We start from the raw sequence: 22,954 nt of genomic DNA, 5'->3' as shown, positions 1-22,954 counted from the left end.
TCAGACTTCCCAATTAGGTCATGCCAAGATCATCATACCTCCCATGGTTGGTGGTGACCTTTAACTGGACTGGGATTGTGGTGGGACATTACATCTAAGTCACTACACAGAAGCAGGCTATTCAGCCCAACCACCTTGTGCTGCTGCTTACCCTCCAATATTAGCAAACAGTCCTGATCATATTTACATCACTCAGTTCCTCCATCCCTCTTACTCCTTTTCCTTCATCCCAATTCCTAAACCCCTCAATCCCATATCATTGGAAAGGACAAAAACCGAAGAACTTGAAAGTATTTTCAATGAGAAGTGTCAAATGAATGATCCATCTTAGCCTTTGACACAGATACTCAGCCTCACATTTGCCAGTCTTCAACTAATTCAATTCACTCCATGTGAAAACACTAGAACCTGGATAGAAAGGCTATGGGCCCTCATAACATTATGCAATAGCACTGAAAATTTCTCCAGAACTAGCTGCAGCTGCAACCAAACTTCTAGCACAGCAAAAATGCTGTCACCTTTCCTGAAAATGTGAAAAATTGTCCAAGTATTGATGATGCATTGTGTGTGGTTTATATGTAAATTAATATCATTTTTAGAGTTTGAATTTTAAGCAATTGGCATATGGGTTTGTTTACTTTGAAGAAATGTTTTGAAAAGTAGTCAAAATGTCTTTCCACTACAGTGACCTACTACAGCATCTATCAGACAGCAGGTGACTGCAAACCTTTACAGTTTTAAAAGAAGATTGTTCATACTGCGTTTATGACAATAGAAGATTGTTCATACTGCGTTTATGACTGGGAGTATGACCATTGAAATGTATTGGCTTATTTTCCAATGAAAATAACCAGAGTTAGTTCTAGTTTAAGAAATCCCAAAGATTGAAAGCTCTCAGGGCAGTTTTAAAGGTGACCTGACTAGTGTCATGATTTGTAGATGCCGGTGTTGGACTGGGGTGTACAAAGTTAAAAATCACACAACACCAGGTTCTAGTTCAACATGTTAATTTGGAAGCACTAGCTTTTGGAGCACTGCTCCTTCATCAGTTGGTTGCAGCGCTCTGAAAGCTGGTGCTTCCAAATAAACCTTTCGGACTAGAACCTGGTGTTGTGTGATTTTTAACTGACTAGTATCAGAAGTTTATTTCGTAGAAAGGAATATAGGATGGTTCAGGGAATGCTGAGGTACCTTAAAGTAACCATTTAGCTTGTGAGATTTCTAGAGCAGGGGACTATTTGGTTCGAAATTGGTAGACTGTTAAAGCATTGAGAGAGTCTATATTTTCCATGTTGTGAGTATTCATATAAGAACAAGTCACAGTTCATTTGACAGGATTGAGGAGAAGCAGTTAAGTTAACTTAATTATTTGAGATAGCAGGATAATTTCTCTTGATTTTGATCACTACAATGTAATGATTTTTGGGAATAGATAAGACTTTGTTTTGCTGTGCATTTAAGATTTTGCAAACTGTGTTCTGTATTTAAATCGCTTAATTTACTCTACTTTATTCTATTTCTCATAAAATAAAGTTCTGCTTTATTGTCAGAGAAAATCTGTAGCTTTGTGTGAATATATTTCAGTGAATGTCCACCACTTTATTTAAGGAAAGAGGTTTATCACACCAGGTATCATTCTGGGTTCTGACTTGTCCACTAGTAACATTAACTAAAGTCATAATAGTATGTGGTGTCCACAAAAAACAAGACAATTCAACCCAATTAATTACTGCCTCGTCAGTTTACTTTCATTAATCAGTAAAGATGGTGTCATCAACAGTGCTGGCAAATGTAGTAATCTGTTCATTGAGGCTTAGTTTGAGTTCTGCCAGGGCCATTCAGCTCCTGATTGCATTCCAGACTTTCTTCAAAAATTGACAATAGAGCTGAATTCCAGAGGTGAGGTGAGAGATCCACCCTTTGACATCAAGACTGCATTTGATCAAGTCTGACATCAAAGAGCCCCAGCAAAACTGTTGGAACCAAGGGGGAAACTGATTGGTGGCACACCCAGCACAAAGGAAAATAGTTGTGGTTTTTGGAGAACAGTCACCAGACATTACAGCAAAAATTCCTCAGGGTGCCCTGGGTCCAACAATTTTCAATAATAATAAAAAGAGAAAATGCAGTAGTTCCAGTAGCATTTATGGAGAAAGAGACAGAGTTAATGTTTCAAGTTCAATGACACTTCTTCAGAACTGAAGGTGGTGGGTAAATGATATTTTAATGCTGTTGACAAAGGAGGAACAGCAGTGAGTGGAACAGATGGTGAAATTAGGTGCCCAGAACAACAGTCAAAAGGAGTGTTAATAATGGCAAAGGAGAGATTGAGGTTTAAAGTAGGTGTTAATGGGGGGGCTCTGAGATGGCGGCGAACTAATAGGTCTCCACATCACAACCTAGGCAAAGTGGTGTTTTTACCCTCCCCTTACTAGCTGTTTTTGTACAAATCGGCAATTTTAAGTTCCCAGAATCTCTGTACATTATTTTTAGTGATCAGGGAAGATGACCAAAGGTAAAGGGCAGTGTGGATCGCAACAAGTAGGGCATCCCCCTACAGTAACGGACATGCCCACAGCCGCAGCGCCAACCTCTGTGGAAACTCCTTTGAACTTAACCTGTTCAGCAGAGCCTGGTTCCAGAGTTCGTTAAACTCTGAGAGAAAATCGAATCAGCGATGGAGGAGACCCAGACTAGGCTGGTACCGGTCTTGGCCATGTTACAAAAGCATGAGCAGGAGATCCAGCATCTCGGGCAGCACGTGGAGGAGGTTGAGCAGCGGACTGGAGACAGTGGCAGAATCCAGGACTTGGAGAAACAGGTACGGGCCTCAGTGGAGCAGGTCAATGACCCTGAAAATCAAGGTCAGATGAAGAATATCAGTGTTATTGGATTGCTGGAACGAGAGGAAGGGGATTAGCCAGTCAGCTTCTTTGAGTAATTCCTTCAGCAATTCTTGGTAATGGAAACCAAGGTGGGCCGGGTGCGAGTCAAATGAGTTCACCGGTTCACAGTGCGCAGGCCCGGATCAGACTCGCACCCCTGCCCGGTTCTAGTATTATATTCTATATTATATTCTATATTAGATACTATATTCCAGTGTTATATAGACAATTAAATGGCATTCCAAGCTTCGAAAACGTTGGGGAAGGATCCACAGGCCCTGATCTACAAAGGATTGAAAATTATGTTCTTTCAGGACTTTTCTGCAGCTGTGATCCACAAGAGGAAGGTCTTTGATGAAACAAAGAAGAGACTGAGAGACTTGAACACTCAGTACTCTGTAAGGTACCTGGCAGTGTTGCGTTTCAGCCACGGAGGGTCCGTGCATATCTTTGATTCATCAGAAAAGGCAAAGGACTACCTGGACAAAGTAAAATTGACTGGCTGGTTCAAGTAATATACACAATAGTGTTTTATTTGTTTTCTCTGTTGTTTACTTTGTTTACCTGGTTTTGTCCCTTTCATTATGTGGGGTTTCTTTCTTTCCCCTTTTATTTTATTCTTCCCTTTTTTTCTTTTTCTTGATTTGAGGTTTTTTTTTAAATCAGTAATGACAGGGGTTGATGTATGGGTGGGATGGGTTAAACGCCCCCTTCTAATTCCCTTGTTTATAAGATACATGTATTCTTTACTTTTGGTTTGCCTGGGTTTGGGGCGTGGCTTCAGCTAGAAGGAGCCATGGAAGTGTTAGTGGGTTGTGTGAGTGCCCCCTGTGGGCAAGGGGGAAAGTCTCCTATTATCTGTTTTTTGTGTGGGTTTACTGTAGGAGTAGCTTTTAGAAGTTTTGTTTTAGTAGCGTTTGTAGTTGTGTTTTCTAGACTTTATGGAATTATTTACTGTTTCCACTCAGCGCATTATGAGTAGGGTCCTTCCTCTCGGGGGGTCACGGGTTGTAACAGATAGCTATGGCTAGTTGTTCATTTAAGTGGTGCACTTGGAACATTAAAGGGAAATCACTCACCGATTAAGAGAAAGAAAGTGCTTTTGTTTCTTAGAAAAGAGAGGATCAATGTCGCTCTGTTGCAAGAAACCCATCTAGATGATAAGGAGCATTTAAAGTCCCAGCAGGAGGGTTCAGCTTGCTGTTCTTCTTGTCTTTCAATTCTAAAATTAGGTGGCACAATGGCACAGTGGTTAGCACTGCTGCCTCACAGCGCCAGAGACCCGGGTTCAATTCCCACCTCAGACGACTGATTGCGTGGAGTTTGCACATTCTCCCCATGTCTGCGTGGGTTTCCCCCGGGTGCTTCGGCTTCCTCCCACAGTCCAAAAATGTGCAGGTTAGGTGAATTGGCCATGCTAAATTGCCCGTAGTGTTAGGTGAAGGGGTAAATGCAGGGAAATAGATCTGGGTGGGTTGCACTTCGGCGGGTTGGTGTGGACTTGTTGGGCTAAAGGGCCTGTTTCCACACTATAAGTAATCTAATCTAAATGCAAGCAGTGACTATACTCATTCAGAAGAATCTCCCATTTCAGCTGTTAGACCAGATTAAGGACAAATATGGACAGTTCGTGACTCTCAGAGCTCTAATACTTGGGGAGGAGATATGATATCTTCATTGTCACCTGGCACACCCCCTTAAATTTTTAACCGATGCACATTCCAGGCTGATGGCCCTTGGAGTGTACTACCTGATTATGGGGGAGACTTCAATCGTCTTATGGATTCTGATGTGGACAGGATACGCAGGGGTCTCCCAGGAACCTCCCTGCAATCCAAACAACTGGTGGACTTATGTGTGGAGTTAGGGCTGGGTGGATGCCTTCACACTGAGGGTAGGGACTTTACCTTTTTCTCCAACCCACACACGTGCCGCACAAGGATTGATATGTTTTTTGCTCTGCCAGTATATTTTTGGATTCGGTCCAATCCTGTACAATTGGGAACATAGCCATTTCTGATCATGCAGCAGTGTATTTGAAGGTTAAGGCTAGAGGTAATGGGACAGGTTCATGGCATTAGCGCATGGATCCTTTTCTCTTCAAGGACAGCAAGTTTATTGGTTACTTTATGCGGGAGTTTTAAACTTTCTGGGACATTTGGGTATGGCCAGTAACCCGTTATTGCTCTAGGAGACTGCCAAGGTCTATGCAAGGGGTATAATTATCTCTTTTTCAGTGAGCTGGAAGTTAGTAAGTTTGCAGATGACACCAAAATTGGAGGTGTAGTGGACAGAGAAGAGGTTACCTCAGATTACAACAGGATCTGGACCAGATGGGCCAATGGGCTGAGAAGTGGCAGATGGAGTTTAATTCAGGTAAATTTGAGGTGCTGCATTTTGGGAAAGCAAATCTTAGCAGGACTTATACACTTAATGGTAAGGTCCTAGGGAATGTTGCTGAACAAAGAGACCTTGGAGTGCAGGTTCATAGCTCCTTGAAAATGGAGTCATAGGTAGATAGGATAGTGAAGAAGGCGTTTGGTATGCTTTCCTTTATTGGTCAGAGTATTGAGTACAGGAGTTGGGAGGTCATGTTGCGGTTGTACAGGACATTGATTAGGCCACTGTTGGAATATTGTGTGCGATTTTGCTCTCCTTCTTATCGGAAAAATGTTGTGAAACTTGAAAGGGTTCAGAAAAGATTTACAAGGATGTTGCCAGGGTTGGAGGATCTGAGCTACAGGGAGAGGCTGAACAGGCTGGGGCTGTTTTCCCTGGAGCGTCGGAGGCTGAGGGGTGACCTTATAGAGGTTTACAAAATTATGAGGGGCATGGATAGGATAAATAGACAAAGTCATTTCCCTGGGGTCGGGGAGTCCAGAACTAGAGGGCATAGGTTTAGGGTGAGAGTGGAAAGATATAAAAGAGACCTAAGGGGCAACGTTTTCACGCAGAGGGTTGTCCGTGTATGGAATGAGCTGCCAGAGGATGTGGTGGAGGCTGTTAGAATAGCAACATTTAAGAGGCATTTGGATGGGTATATGAATAGGAAGGGTTTGCAGGGATATGGGCCAGGTGCTGGCAGGTGGGTCTAGATTGGGTTGGGATATCTGGTCGGCATGGATGGTTGGACCGAAAGGTCTTTTTCCATGCTGTACATCTCTATGACTCTATGATAGAAGAGAGAGCAGCAGCGAATGCTTGAGGCCTGGTTGAAGGCAGCCAAGTTGTATATTTTGACAAACCGTTGGTTTCTCTGAATTCCGCGCTCACTCAGACAGCGAAGAGAGAGATTTACTTTGCGAAATAAAGGCTATCAAGTTTGGTGATAAACTGGGTAGATACCTGGCATATCTAGCCAGGAAGAAAATCTATCAAATCCATTAGAGAGGGTACGGGTACTCCCACTTGTGATTTGAAAAAGATTAACATGGCATTTAGGGAGTTTTATTTTGATCTGTATTGATTCGAGGGCTCCAAGGACAGATTGGTAAGGATGGAGTCCTTTTTTAAATAACTTGGACCTTCATGGGGTAACTTCAGAGCTGGCGTCCCTTTTGAATGCCACTCTGACAATCCAAGAGATACAGGAGATGCAATGCAGGTCCAAAGTGGCAATGCACCCAGCCCGGATGGATTTCCGAGCAAGTTTTATAAGGATTTTATAAATATGCTGGCCAGGCTAATGTTGGACATGTACAATTATTCGTACAGTCAGGACTGCCTTCAGTCCTTTCTGAGAGAAGCTAAAATCTCCCTTATTCTCAAGACAGAGGAAGTCCCAGAGGGCTGTGCCCATCTCACTGTTAAACATGGATTTTAAAATTCTGTCTAAAACGCTAGTGTTGAGGTGGAGAAGGTCTTGCTCTCTATTGTAAAGGAGGATCAGGCCAGATTTATTAAGGGTCACAGGTTCTCTAACAACACTAAAAGAATGCTGAACGTGGTCCGGGTGTTCCAGCAGAAGCCAATTCCAGGCTTGCTAGTCTCCCTAGAAGCATATTATATCCCATATGAGTACTCCCGTTGATGTTACCTACATAAGTATTGCAGAGACTTAATGGTTGGCTTGGTTCTTTCATCTAGCGTCACAGGCAACCTCTTATTAAGCTTGCGAAACTGCAGCTTCCACAGGGGATTGGCGGGAGGGTAGAATTCCTAGACTTCAAGAGATATCAAATAAGTTCCCTATTACCTCATGTGAATGAGTAGACTTGTCAAGGTCTGAGGTCAATATGGCTGGACATTGACACCTCTCAGGCAAAATGTCCCCTTATTAGTATGCTGATTATGGACAAAAGATGAGGATTATCGTGGAGCATTGTAGAAATCCGATTGTCATTGACATGGTCAAAGCACGGAGAATGATATGTCAAAAGAAACGAAACTTATATAAAGTCTCCCTTTTTACTCCCATAGTAGGAATGCCAGGATTGATGGCTGCTCGTTGGATGCTGCCTGAACTGCTGTGCTCTTCCAGCACCACTGATCCGGATTCTGCCTTTAGATTATGGAAATCTAGAGGAGTCTCCTGTCTGGGAGACATATTCGATGGGGATGTCATGATGTTTTTCGATCGATTGAGTCATTAATATGAAATGTCCAGTCAGGTCCTCTTTCATTATTCAGATTAGGGGAGTTTATACAGAAAAAGAGCACACTATTGGTTAATCCTTATTAATCTGATGTGGAGAGGAGAGTACTTGAGTCCACAGGTATTCTCTCGATTAGTACCCTGTACCATTTACTGGGAGATGGCACTTCAAGAGACATTGGACAGCTCTGTGGGATCTGGGCTTGAGAATTGGCAGGGGAGATCTCATCAGAGGTATGGGAGGTATTTGGGAGAATGTGACAAAGATTTTGATCTGTAATAGAACGTGGACTGTGCAACTGAAGATTTTCCACAGGGCCTATTTGGCCCAGAGCAGCTTGCGAAATTTTAAAAAGGAACGTCTCCAACGTGCCCCAAATGCAAAATTGGCTTTGATACTCTCACCCATTGCTTGTGGTGGAGCCACAAGCTTTGCAGGTTTTGAGGTGCTAAGCAAATGTTTTGGAAGGAATCTTGGAAACTCAAGTCAAGTTAGATCCAGTATCCCTCTACTTGGGCCTGCCGAATCTGCCTTCTTTAGACTAGCATGAGAAGAAACTGTTTAATATTCTTACATATTGTGAGAGGAAGGACATTCTGATGAGCTGGATCTCGGAAAATGCTCCCAGCCTGTCAGGATGGCGCAGGTTACTTATGGAACTTGTCCCCCTAGACGTCCTTACCAGTGTGGTGCACCAGAAAACTGAAATTTTTTGTAAGACGTGGCAGCCCTTTTTGAAACTATATAGAGACAGACTTGTTGGCAATATCGATTGGGGCCTTTGTATAACCACGAGGACTAGGTCTGGCAGTCCGGGTGCCCTGACAGGAAGAATCCCGAATAAATATGGGTATGCCAACTGATGCTCCCAATGATGGGGAGCTTCACTGAGGTTGCGCTAAGTAATGTAATTTAACTTAACTTAATTGAGTTTAATTTATTTTGTTTAATTATTTATAGAATTGTAGTATAGGTAGATTTTTTTCTTTGATTTGTTTTGTAGAGTAGTAGTTAATTTATTGTTGTTGTTGTTACATTATAAGATTGTTATACTATTTTTATTGTAATTTTATAATTTTGCAAAAAATAACCTTTTTCAATGATAAAAAAGGTGTTAATGATAGGTTTGAATAAGAGAAATTAGTTTTGTTCTACTGAGAGCATGGCCAACAAAACGTGGTGGTTGTAATCAAAATGCAGGATAAAGTTCATTCTCTGAAGCTGCTGAACTCATGTTGAATCCTGAAGATTGTAAAACACCTAAATGGAAAATCAAATGTTCTTCAGCTACATGAAAGCAGCTTCTGTGGAACAATGTAGCCGGCCTCAGATTGAAATGTGACCATGAAGCAAAGTAGCTTATTGAACTGACAAGCAACTGCAAGGTCTGAGGTCATTCTTACAGATAGAGATGTTCCTCATTTCAGTCATGTAGCCTGCACTTGGTCTCACCATTGTAAAGGAGACTGCATTGTGATCAGTGACTATAGCATAAGATTTTGAAAGTGGGGCTCTGAACTGTGAGGAAGAAGAAGATGAATGAGTAAGTGCCACTCCTTCTGTGATTGCAAGGTACTGTGAGGGGTGGGTGAAGAGATGTTAGGAGTAATGGAGAAGGAACAGGGTGTCACAAATGGAACAGTCCCTGTAGAAAGCTAACAGTGGACAGGAGGAGAAGATGTATTTGTTGCTGGTTACCTGCTGGAGGTTATGGAAATGGTGGAGAATGATCCATTGAATGTGGAAACTAGTGGAATGGATATAAGGGCCCTATCATCATTCTGGGAGAGAGGGGAAATGGTGAGGGCAGAAGTGTGGGAAATGGGTCAAACATTGCTGAAGCTCCTGGCAACGACAGTGGGGGAGCCCTTGGTTGAGGGAAAAGAATGATAAGTTGCTGGCAGTCCAGTGGATGTTGGCATTTTCAGGATAGATGTGATTTTTCAACTGCCTCATTTTAAAAAATAAAATTTGGACATTTTATGACACACCCTCAGTGCAAGATAGGAATAAATCAAAACTGCCACAGGACCCTGTACTTGAATGACTTCAATGATCCGCCAGTCATTATAATGTCAAAGGTGCAGGTATTTGTTGATAATTGCACAATGGTCAGTAATATTTGTGACTCCTCAGATACCGAAGTCGGAAGACTTGAACATTATCAGCTTTGATCTGACAAGTGACAAGTAACATATGTGCAAGTACCAGGGAAGAATCATATCCAACAAGTTAGAATCCAACAATCACCCATTCACATTCAATGGCAGTGCTATCACTGAATCCCCTATTATCATGGCGGTTACCATTGCCCAGAAACTGAACTGGACTCACCACTTCAAGAGAAGGTCAGTGATTCTATTTTCTCTTCCTTCATCAGTTTCTTGGTCCTCCTTTGCTATATTCTAAAATGCAGTCAATTGTCAGGATTACTTCTACTTTGGTCATTTTATAAGGTTCCCTCATTAAGCTAATACAATTTTGATTTTCTCTTAGTTGGCACAGTTGGATCACCTTTCTTGTTGGTTTTTGGTGCCTCAGGGGAATGTAAATTTATTATAAATCATGTATAAGTACTTAAAATGCCAGCCATTGGCTGTCTATCATCATGTCTTTCAGTGTAGTTTTACAATTTACCACACCCTTTTACTTTCCTGACTACATTTGTTTAGATTTGAGATTCTAGTTTTGGATTAAACTTAAAACGTAATATATAGTTTTGTCATATTTGGTCACTCTCTTCTCGAGGTTGGATTACAATTAGATTATTAATTATCACTTTCTCAGCGGCTAATTGTGGATCTAAAATAGCCCATTGACTATTTGGTTCCAGAACATACTGTTCTAAAAGATAGTCATTACACATTCAAGGAATTCATTCTCCATCGTTTTGTGCCAGTTAGATTTACTTTATGTATAGAATGAAGTCCACCATGATTCTGTGTTACCAGCGTTCCATTCAAATTTCCAGATTTATTCCACATCCTACATTGTCACTACTGTCTGTTGGCCTATAAACAACTCCCACCAATGTTCCCTATCCTTTGATTTTTTTTTTGGCTACATCCCGACTGATTCTACACATTGAACTTCTGACCTCTCACTAATGCACTGATAAGAAATAAAAATAAGAAACTTTTCCTATACCCGGGTTCAGCTTGGTGAACTTTCTCTGGACTGATTCTAATGCCAATATATATTTCCATAGATAAGAGGAGAAAAGCTATTCATGACATTCCAGCTTTTATAGTACAGGCTATGAATATCCTGAACCTGTTGGATGATAACGACCTATTCTACCTTCTCGACTGCCATACCTACCGCACTCACAGCCACATCCTCCTTGAACAGAGATGAAATCAGACCACTTAATCCCCTCCTAGAAACTTTCTCCCTCCCTGATACATCACAGTGATTGCACCTTGAAGTTCCATCAGCCACATTCACGTAATGCAGATCCATATACCTTGGATCACACATGTCCCTGAGCTCACACATACTGCAGTCACAACACATCACCTGGTATGCCATCTTTATAATATGTAATTGATATACAGATAATATTTTATTAATGCCTCTTAAATTTTTCTGTACTTATGATTGTTGAAACAAAAAAAAATTATATTCTACTGACCCTGACTGAAATTTCCCAGTAGAGCTAAACAGAAAATTTCTAATACCTGCAGTCTTCACTTTTGTCTAGAAAATTCTCACCCAGCCTCTCTAATAAGCTTTACCACTAATAGCCAACCTTACTACTGAGAATAAACCTTAGAATTACTAAAATTATCCAGGTTTGAAAGGTAAATTAGAAAAATACCATCACCAACCAAATATTTACCCATTTTCCTGAAACACACAACTTGTTTTTTCAGATTATGGTAGGTTTGTTCTGAAGCCACAGATTAGACAGACTGGACACTGTCAGCAGGTCCTTCTCATTCCCTTTCTTTTGCTTTTACAAGGAATCAATCGGTGAAAACCTTCTAGGCCTCTGAGCTAAGTTGTCTACCTAGTGCCAGGTTAACCCTCACTCTTTGACTGAGACATGAACTAAAGCATTTCTTTAGCATAAAGTCATACATTTTACAGCATGGAAACAGACCCTTTCATCCAACTTGTCCATGCCAACCACATATCCTAAATTTATCTAGTCTCATTTGCAAACATTCAGCCGATATCCCTCCAAACTGCCTTCCTATTCATATACCCGTACAGAAGCCTTTTAAATGTTGGAGTTCTATCACCCTCTACCACTTCCTCTGGCAGCTCATTTCATACATGCACCACCCTCTACATGGAGATGTTGCCCCTTAGGTCCTTTTTTGCTTCATTTATTTTTCAATCTTGGTTGTTGTCAGTCTGGCTGGTATTTATTGCCCATCCCTTCTTACCCTTGAGTGTTTTGCTATGGAATTCCTACCGTGTGGAAACAGGCCCTTCGGCTCAACAAGTCCACACCGACCCTCCAAAGAGTAACCCGCCCAGACCCATTCCCCTACTTTATTACTCTACATTTACCCCTGACTAATGCACCAAGCCTATGCATTCCTGAACACTATGGGCAATTTAGCATGGCCAATCCACCTAACCTGCACATGTTTCGATTGTGGGAGGAAAGCCACACAGACACAGGGAGAATGTGCAAACTCCACAACACAGACAGTTGCCCGAGGCTGGAATTGAACCAGTTAAAGAAAAACACAATTAGAAGAAAGTCACATTAGAGTGGAGTTGAAATCACACATCAGCTTAGTCAAGGTCAGGACACCAGATCCTTTGATAAAGAAGAATTAAGCAGTTGGCATTTTATGGAAACTGCCAGCTTCATGGTCACTTTGACCAATGGACGTTTATTTATTTTTCAAAGTTTAATCTGTTCTCAACATGACAGGATGTGATTCACCTCCTGGTTCCTAGATAGTTATTTGACTACCCCTGCCCTTTCCCATGTAATCTTTCACCTCTTCTCCAGGAATGTCTATAATTCTCACAAATGTACAATTATTTTCAAACCAATTCATTCCATGCGTCAGTCAAGGTCCTCTTAGATCTTAGCATCAAAAGATGTGACTTCAACCCCCACTTGAGAGACAGAGCATATGGAATATAAAACAGTTCAGTATAGTACAGGCCCTTCAGCCCTTGATGTTGTGCCAGCCTTTTATCCTACTCTAAGATCCGATGAACCCACATACCCTTCATTGTACTATCTTCCATGTGCCTATTCAAGAGTCACTTAAATGTCCCAAATTTATCTGACCCTATCACCACTGCTGGCAGTGCATTTCATGTGCCCACTACTCTCTGTGTAAAGAACCTACCTCTGACATCTCTCTTAAACCTTCCTCCAGTTATCTTAAAATTATGTCCCCTCATTATAGACATTTCTGCCATGGGAATAAGTCTCTGGCTGTCCACTCTCTGTCTCTCAACAGCTTGTACCCCTCCATCAAATCACCTGTCATCTTTCTTCACACCAATGAAGAAAGAGTTTAAGAAAGAGTTGGATAGACCTCTCAAGGATAGTGGAATCAAGGGTTATGGAGATAAGGCAGGATCTGGATACTGATTAAGGATGATCAGCCATGATCATATTGGATGGTGGTGCAGGCTTGAAGGGCAGAATGGCCTACTCCTGCACCTATTGTCTATTGTCTAGTGTCTATTGTCCATGAGAAAAGCCCTAGCTCCCTCAACCTTTCTTCATTTCCAATCCTGGGAAATCTCCTCTGTACCCTCACAAAAGCTTCCACATCTTTCCTACAATGAGGCAACCAGAACTGAACACAACAATTTAATGCATCACTCGCAGAACAGTGCTGAGTGAGTGCCACCTTGTTGGACACCTGTAGGATGAGTTTCCAAAGCATGGCCTGCCTACCCTTTCAGGTGGACATTAAACATCCCATGACACTGTGCAAAGAAAAGTGGATGAGTAGTTCTCAATGACTTTGTCATTATTGATTCTGTAACCTGCAAACAAATCATTGTTCTTTTCAAAAAGAAAATATTATTTCATGAGATATGATCTTTACTGCCTGGGTTTGCTGCCCTGGAGAAGATGGTGGAAACTACCTAAATGAACTGATGCAGTCCATGTGCTGTAGGTATACCTAGAATACAGTCAGGGAGGGAATTCTAGGACTTGACCCAGTAACACTGAAGGAATGACAATATATTTCTAAGTCAGAATGCAGAGTGGCTGGAAGGGGAATGTAGAGATGTTGGTGTTCCCACTGCCTTTGTTCTTCTAGATGGTCATGAGCATGTATTTGGAAGGTTGTGCTGAGCAGTCTTGGTGAATTTCTGCAATGGATCTTGACACTGCAAAGGGGACAGAAGTTTAAGGTTGGGATGGGATACCAATCAAACAAAGTTTTTTTTCCTGGATGTTGTTAAGTTTCTTGAGCGTTATTGGAGTGAAATTCATCCAGGAAAGTGGAAAGCATTCCATGCACCATTTACTTTTGCAGTTTAGATAGCGGACAGGGTTTGTGGAGTCAAAAGGTAAGTTAATCACTGCCGATATCCTAGTCTCTGACCTGCTGTCACAATTAAACTATTTATATGACTAGTCCAAGTTCAGCTTCTGATCAACGGTAACCACCAAGAATTCAGTGATGCTGATAACATTAAATGTGAAAGGGAGATGGTTGGATTTGCTTATGTTGGAGATAGTTGTTGCATGACATGAGTTCAGCATGAAAACTGCTTTCCACTTTTCAGCTCAAGATTGAACATTATCTGGGTTCCACATGGATTGGACTGCTTCTTCCACAGCTGAGAAGTTGTGAATTATGCTGAACATCGGGCAATCATCATGATCCTCTCAGACTGCCATTGAGAAGGCAATTGTTGAAGCAACTGAAGCTGGTTGAGCCTCAGACACTACCTTAAGGAACTCCTGCAGAGGAGGCGTGACTTATCCTCAGTTGCTAACTGTCTTTATCACACTTCAGATGGGTTTGTTCATTTTTTATTCATTTACTGTTCAGCTTTTATTCTTAGTTTCTGCTTTTTGTTTGTTCAGGTGAGCCAGAAGTGCCGAGGACTCTGGTGGGAATGTGTCACAAGTACAGTCGATGGGATTCGAACATGCGATGACTATGATTCAATTCTGTCCGACCTTCCCTGTGAGTAACTGCTGGTCAGTTTTGTGCTTCACCTTAGTGGATATGTTCTGCTTGAGTTACTGTTAACATATGTACTCTATCTATTTCAATCAAATACTATTTTCCAGCATCTATCAAGGAGGATTCCACAGTCACAGAATGGTTTGGTACTGAAAAGGAGCATGACTGGAGATGGAATAAATTCTCCAAACTGTACTCTGCTTGAACCTGGTCACCATGTGGAATGTGGAGAGTTACCCCACAAACTCCTCTAAACATGATCACAACATTTCAAATAAGACTGTTGCCCTCATTATTTTTCAGCTATCAGTGCAATCAGAGTTATAGAGGCATAGAGTCATACAGTATGGAAACAGACCTATGGTGCAACTCGTCCATTCCAACCAGGTTTCCTAAACTGAACTCATCCCATTTGGTCCATATCCGTTTAAATCATCCCCATTCATATATCTGTCCAAATGTGTTCATCATTCTTTATGAAAGTATAAACATCTTGGAGTCTGGCAGCATCAACATAAATACTGCAAAGGCAAGTTTTTTTCTCTTCCTTAATTTCATGTGACCATCACTGGTAAGGCCAGCATTTGTTATTCATCCATAATTGCCCTTCAAAAGGGAGTGGTGAACTACCTTCTTGGATGCTACAGTCCATCAGGGAATAGATACATCAACATTGCTGTTAAGAACTGAGTTCCAGGATTTTGATCCAATGCCGCTTGATTGTAATCTGTACTGTTCATCAGGAAAGAATGCTGGATGTAGTGGATGGGGTGCTCATCAGTAGCCTACTTTATCACAAATGGTGTTGAGCTTCTTGAATGTTGTTGGAGCTGCACCCATCTAGGAATTGGGTGGGTTGGGAATGATATTTCATGCGGTGGAGATGGTGGCATAATAGCATTGTTACTGGACTAGTAATCCAGAGACCCATGCCAATGCTCAAGGGACATGAGTTAAATTCTCACCATAACCAATGGGAAAATTTCAAACAATGAAAGTTGGGAATTAAAAGTGAGTGTAATAGTGACCGTGTAGTCCCTTTAGCAAAGGAAATCTGCCATCCTCAGCAGGTCTGGCCTTCATGTGACTCCAGAACCACAGAAATATGATTGACTCTTAACTGCCCTCCAAAATAGCCTTAACAAGTCAGTTCAAGTGGCAATTAGGGATGTGTAATAAATGCTAGCTTAGCCAGTGATGGCCAAAGAAAATCATACTCATAACTTATGCTTCATAGATGGTGGACAGACATTGGGGAGTCATGAGGTGAGTTACTTGCAGTAAAGTTCCTAGTCCCAGATCTGCTCTTGTAGTCACATTAGATATATGGCAGCCACCAGGATGTTGATCGTATTGAATTTGGTGATAGTAATGTTAATGGGTGACAGTTAGATTTTTCTATTGTTGGGGCTGGTCATTACCCAGTAAGAGTGTGGTATGAATGTTACTTACCATTTATCAGCCAAGTCTAAATGTTGTTCAGGTCTTCCTATACATGGACACGAACTGCGGATGTGCAGATGAAGCTGAACATTGTGCACAATCAGTGAAAATTCCTAGTTCTGACCTCATGATGAAGACCTGAAGATGATTGGGTTGAGGACACTGTCTTGAGAAACTCCTGCAGAGATGTGTTTTTCTTTTCTCTCTGTCTTGTTCACCCCCTAGGTTATTTATGCCCACTGACAAAAAAAACTCCATGACATCATTGCACAGTTGCTGCAGTGTTCAAAATCCCTTACACAATGATAAACCTGCCCAATATCCAATAATCTGCAGAAAGTAAGAAAATAGATTTGAGTAAATTGTGCTTAAGTTTTCTGAAAGAGTCATCTTGTGACATAAAAATTTTAAGCCTCTAATTATTAACATTAACTTGAAGAAGCTCACTGCGGGAGCTGGATAAAGCAGGGATTAGCAAAATGACATACAAAACTAATTTCTTTCCATGTCAAAATGATGGATGTCAGTACCTGGTCGAAGACAACCTATCCGGATCTATGATTTGAAGATGTTGGTGTTGGACTGGGGTGTACAAAGTTAAAAATCACACAACACCAGGTTATAGTCCAACAGGTTTAATTGGAAGCACACTAGCTTTCGGAGCGACGCTCCTTTATCAGGTCGTAGTGGAGGGCTCAATCCTAACACACAGAATTTATAGCAAACATTTACAGTGTGATGTAACTGAAATTTTACATTGAAAAATTGATTGTTTGTTAAGCCTTTCATCTGTTAGAAACTATCACTGTATTCTAACAGATGAAAGGCTTAACAGACAATCAATTTTTCAATGTATAATTTCAGTTACATCACACTGTAAATTTTTGCTATAAATTCTGTGTGTTAGGATTGAGCCCTCCACTACAACCTGATGAAGGAGCATCGCTCTGAAAGCTAGTGTGCTTCCAATTAAACCTGTTGGGCTATTGCCTTGTGTTGTGTGACTTTTAACTTTATCCAGATTTAGTGTGTGAATATCAAACATGCCCAGGGCTGTCAGATGCCAAGTAAAGGTCTTTCTACACTGTCCCCATCAATACTTGGTACAGCGCTGGGTGAGATACAGAGTAAAGCTTCCTCTATGCTGTCCCAATCAAACACTCCCAATATTGGTACAGCATGGAATTGCTTACAGAGTAAAGGAAGGTTTATTGTTTAAAACTGAGGGGAAAGCTCCTCCTCACTGCCCCTATCTAACACTCTCAGGACAGGAATATCATGGGGTCAGTTACAGCAGAAAGCTCCCTCTATTCTTTTAAACTGAAAGTAAAACTCACTTCACACTGCGCCCATCGAACACTCTCAGACATGGCAGTGCAGGGTTAAATATGGACTAAAGCTCAACTACTCTATTAAACTGGAAGTAAAGCTCTCTCTACTCTTTTAGTCTATTAAACACTCTCAATACAGGGTCAGCATGGGGTCAGATGCAGAGTAAAGCTCCTTGTATATTGTTCCTATCAAACCCTCCAAGGGCAGGCACAGGCTAGGGTTACTTCCAGATAAATCTCCCCTTGCATGTCTCCATCAAACATTCCAAAAACAGGTTTAACACAGGGTTAGATAAAGAGGAAAACTCCCTCTACACTGCCCCAAGAGATTACTTCCCTCTCTGGTAGCTTTACCTCTTTCACAGTTTCTGTATTTCACTGGGTTTCAACCTAAGAATGTGAATGATGTCACTGAATTAACAGACAAGACAAAGACTAATGGTCTGAGGCTGTCCTTATGGCCTTCGGAACTAGATTGTGGAATGAAAAATTTGAAATCTAATTCTCACTGTTTTGACCTGAAAGATAATTTAAAAACTTATACCTTCCATGAGGGACAAAATAAACATGATCGGTTTGACTTGACACTCATCAAAGCAATAGTTTCAAAGAAGTGTCTTAAAGGAAGGGAGAGAGGCAGAGTAATTTCTGGCAGAAATTCTAGAGTTTGGGAAAACAAGCCTGAAACCACGACCATCAGTGATAGAACAGTTAACAGTAGAGACATTCAAAGTGCCAGAGTTGGAGAATGCGGAGATCTGGAAGGGCTGGAGGGCTAAAGTAGGTTACAGAGATGTGGAAAACTTAGACTGATCATAGAGAAACAATGTAAAACTCTCAGGACCACAATTATTCTGAATTTCAGACTTTCCTTGATTTTGCACACCCAGTCTGGCAAGTCGTTCAAAGTAACGTGCTTTATTGATGTGTAGTAAGTTCAATCACAGTTAGTCACAACTAAAAAAAGCAAAAAAAACATTAAGAGAGAAGAAAGTGAAATAAGAGGGCAAGCTTTAGTAATGTAAAAGAAGATTGCAAGAGTTTTTCTTTAAGAGATATGAAAGTAAAAGAGAGGCAAGAGTGGACATTGGACTGCTTGAAAATGAGGCTGTGAAAGTAGTAATAGGGAACAAAGAGATGGCTAAGGAACTGAACAGGTACTTTGCAACAGTCCTCATGGTGGAAAACGCCAGAAGCATCCCAGCATTCAAGAGAGTTGGGGGGCAGAGGTGAGTGTAATGGCCATTACTAGGGTGAAAGTGCTGAGGAAACTGAAAGATCTGAAAGTGAATAAATTACCTGGACCAGATGGGCTACACCCCAGATTCTGAAGGAGACAGTTGAGCAGATTGATGATCTTTCAGGAATCAATGGAGTCAGAGAGGGTTCCAGTCGACTGGGAAATAACTAATGTAACATTCTTGTTTAAGAAGGAAGGGGAGCAGAGACAGGAAAGTATTGGCCGGTTAGCGTGAACTCAGTCGTTGGTAAAATTTTAGGGTCCATTGTTAAAGATGCTATTGTGGAGTATTTGGAAGTGTATGGTAAAATAAGGCTGAGCCAGAATGGCTTCATCAAAGGAAAGGTTATGTCTGACAAATCTATTAGAATTCTTTGAGGAGGTAACAAGCAAGTTAGACAAATCAGAACCAGTAGACATGATATATTTAGACCTCCAGAAGGCCTTTGACAAGGTGCCACATGTGAGGCTGAAAAATAAGGTAACAGCCCATGGTGTTAGGGACAAAATACTGGCTTGGATAGCAGTTTGAGTGACTGACAGAAGGTAGAGAGGGTGGATAAAGGGGTCCTTTTCAGGATGGCAGCCAACAACTGGTTCTGTAGGGGTCAGTGTTGGGACAGCTATTCATGTTATACATTAACAGTTTGGATGAAGGAACTGAGGGCATTGTTGCTAAGTTTGCAGATGACACAAAGATAAGTGGAGTACAGATAGAATTGAGGAAGCAGGGAGGCTGCAGAAGGTCTTGGACAGACTAGGAGAGGAGGCAAAGAAGTAAAATACAATATGGGAAAGTATAAGGTTATACACTTTGGCAGGAAGAATAGAGGTATAGACTACTTTCTAAATGGGGAAAGGCTTTGGAAATCTGAAGCACCAAGTGACTTCATAGTCCTAAGTCAGAATTCTCTTAAAGTTAACATGCAGGTTCAGTTGGCAGTTAGGAAAGCCAATGCAATGTTAGCTTTAAATTCAGAAGGATAGAATACAAGAGCAGAGATGTACTGCTGGGGCTGTATAAGGATCAGGCCAGAATGCATCTGGAATAGTGTGAGCAGATTTGGACCCCCTATCCAGAGAAGGATGTGCTGGCCTTGGAGAGAGTCCAGAGGTGGTTTACAAGAATGATCCAGGGCATGAAGGGCTTGTTATATGAGGAGCAATTGAGGACTCTGAGTTTGTACTCAATGGTATTTAGAAGAATGGGGGTAGAGGGGATCTCATTGAACTTACAGAGAGGATGGAGTGGACATGGGAAAGATATCTCCACAAGTATCACAGACTAGCACACAAGGGTGCATACTCAGAGTAAAGGGATGACCCTTTAGAACAGAGATGAGAAATTTCTTCAGTCAGAAGATGGTTAATCTATGGAATTTATTGGCGTAGGAGGTTGTAGAGGCAAAGTTATTGTGTGTTTTTAAGACAAAGATCAATAGGTTCTTGATTAAGAAGGGGATCAAGGGTAATGGGGAGAAGGCAGGCAAATAGGAAAAACATATCAGCTATGGTCAAATGACAGAGCAGATTCAATAGGGTGAATGATCTAATTCTGCCCCTATATCAAATGTCTTATGTTAATAGATGATGTTTATGCCCAGTACTCATGCAATATCGATCATCAGTTTAATAATGACTCGCTTTTTTGCATTGTGAGGGCATTGCCAATCAGACCTGAGCTAGAATTGATCCAGAGCAGGACTCAGGGAGCCTGATCAGCTTACATTTCAAAAATGTCCAGTTACTCAAATTGATTCCATGTTTTCGTTGAGGTGAGATGTCGTCAAGATGTCATAATGTAAAACAGCACATCAACCAGCAGCCTTTTAGCATGGCTACCCCTATTCGGTCAGTGTGTCATGGCTCAACATTAAAATTTTCTTTTATAAACAACTCTGATTTTCAAACAATTCCAGTGTTTGAACAGCAGGATTTGAGCACTGTTCTAATTCTCCATGTTTCATTTTGCCCTTTGGTGCATAGTACAAGACAACCTGACTAATTGTCCAGGTCTGCTGGATACAGACTGCATTGATGTAGCTCCCCTCTAATAAGCTTCTTTCAAAAGCTGTCTAATGTCCAGCACAGCAGAGGTCACCTTGCCAACTCATTGTGGGTTGTCCTACAAAGTCATATCAAGATGATTCAAAACACTGAAAGGTTATCCTAATAATTATATTTCATCCTCAGGCATATCTGAGGGCTTCATAGAGTAACCAGAACATCCTAAATGGGAACCCTTGCTTCCCATGAATTGAGCTAAACATTTCGGGAATATTCAAGACATAACAGAAGTGCATGAGAACCAGGAGCAGGAGAAAGCCAATTGGCCCATCCGTCTTGCTCCAGCATTCAATAAAGCAATGGCTAATCTCATTGAGGTTTTAACTCCACTTCCCAGTCTGTCTCTCATTACTGTTGATTACCTTGCCAATCAAGCATCTGTCTAACTCAGCCTTGAAAATACTTCATGACCGAGCCTTCTCCACTGTCTAGTGAAGAGAATTCCAAAATCTGACTGGCCTCCAAGAGAAGAAATTTCTCCTTGTCTCCATTGCACAGCAGAGATTCCTTATTTTGAAGCAATGCTCCCTAGTTTGAGAACACCGTATAAAGGGAAATATCTTCTCAGCATCCAGACTGTCAAACACTCTCAGAATATTCTATGTTTCAACATAATCATCTCACAATCTTCAAAATTCCAAATTGTTTTGGTACAACCTACTGAGCCTTTCCTCAGTGATCTGGAATGCGCTACCTCAAAAGGGGATGGTGGAAGTAGATTCAATACTAACTTTCAAAGGGAATTTGAAAAATGAAAGCAGGGGAGTAAGATTCATTTACATAACACCATCAAAGCACTGATATGGGTTTGATGCATCAGACAGCCTCCTGGCCTGTAAAGGAAGCTATGAGGTATTATTGTTTGTCTGTGTGCGTGTCTGTACATGTGTGTACACGTGTACACATGTGCTTAATTCTGGGGATTCGACATTACATGAATATTAAAAGAATACAGTAAACTGAATGCTGGAAATCCAAAATGAAACAGAAATTACTGGAAAAACTCAGCAGGTCTCGCAGCTTCTGTGGAGAGAAAGCAGAATTAATGTTTACAAGTCCAGTGACCTTTAATTCTGAGGACAGACCAGCTAGATTTCTCCAGCAATTTCTATTTTTATTACATGAATATTGTTGACATTTGGTCAAGTCTAGGTTGAAAGTTCCAAGTGTATAAGAATGATCAAATGAGAGTAGTTCATGGCTCCTTGCTGCCATCAGCACTGTCTTATCCTGCTGCTGCAATTGGTGCAATGTACAGGCTCTGAGTCAGGTACAGAAAATGAGATCAAAGTGGGGGGAGATTCATTCCTCACTGCTGACAGGAGGAACCTGGTGGCCTAGAGATTCAAAGTGATGTTCTTTGGAGAACTGGTATGGAGATGCGTTATGTTTACAACAAGGTCAGCCAGGTGGGCCTCATAGAATATAAGTTCCCAGTTTGGGGTATTAATCTGGTCCAATCAGGCAGCCCAGGCTGATGGATATAAACAGGAGTGTCAGGGGTTCTACTCACTTTGAGAGCTGGCTGCGAGGGAGCTGGGTCAGTATCAAGGACTCTATGTGTAAATGAAAGGTGACTTGGTGACAGGATACTGGCCTCTTGAAGTTATTTCAGATGCATGTCTGGGGCAGGGAGAGGTCATGTTTGATACACTATCTCTTTCTATAGTTTCGGATAGGGGATGCAGTCCCTATGAAATGATGGACTTCCTTCTCAGCTTTCCAGTCCCTGAACTGAGCTCCCCAACTTTGTTCATTTTAATTGAGATGTCCAAATCATCAGATAAAAATCAACAAGCTCTGAAGTGCAAAGTATGGGCATATAGACACCCAATGCCCAGAGAAACATTAGACGGTACTTTGGTCTCAAAATGTATGTGCTTGTTTTCCCCTTAAATTGGTATTCTTGTGAATTGTTCAGATGTACTTCAACAATACATCTTTTTTCAGCAACATGTAATTTTTCAGAACCAATATTTTTAATTCAAAACTTCCATTTTGAATCAGTTACAGAAAAGCAGAAATTGTAATTTTCAGTTCTGAGACCAGATGATGGTTAGATGTTGGAGGTGAAGAATCATTTTAAAACATACTGGCAGTAGTGTTAGCATCTTAAACCCGACTTCTTACTCTGAGATTGTGTTCCCTGGCTTTAGAATTCCAGTCATGGACAAAATTCCTTCCTACATCTACTCTGTTGAGCACTGCAAGAATTCTGTATGTTTCAATGTGATCACCTTTCATTCTTCTAAATTCC

At 41.3% G+C, this 22,954-nt stretch overlaps 1 protein-coding gene across 1 annotated transcript in view; it reads left to right on the top strand.

The window, feature by feature from the left end:
* Positions 1 to 22,954, top strand: part of LOC132821482 (claudin-16-like) — a 39,348-nt gene that overhangs the window by 3,716 nt on the left and 12,678 nt on the right. The window contains exon 2 of the mRNA XM_060834075.1: positions 14,514 to 14,616. Within this exon, the coding sequence (XP_060690058.1) occupies positions 14,514 to 14,616 (103 nt within the window). The remainder of the gene's footprint in view (positions 1 to 14,513; positions 14,617 to 22,954) is intronic.

Source organism: Hemiscyllium ocellatum, chromosome 13 (genome assembly GCF_020745735.1).
Source record: "Hemiscyllium ocellatum isolate sHemOce1 chromosome 13, sHemOce1.pat.X.cur, whole genome shotgun sequence".
Lineage (NCBI taxonomy): Eukaryota > Metazoa > Chordata > Chondrichthyes > Orectolobiformes > Hemiscylliidae > Hemiscyllium > Hemiscyllium ocellatum.
This window is presented reverse-complemented; position numbering and strand designations above follow the sequence as displayed.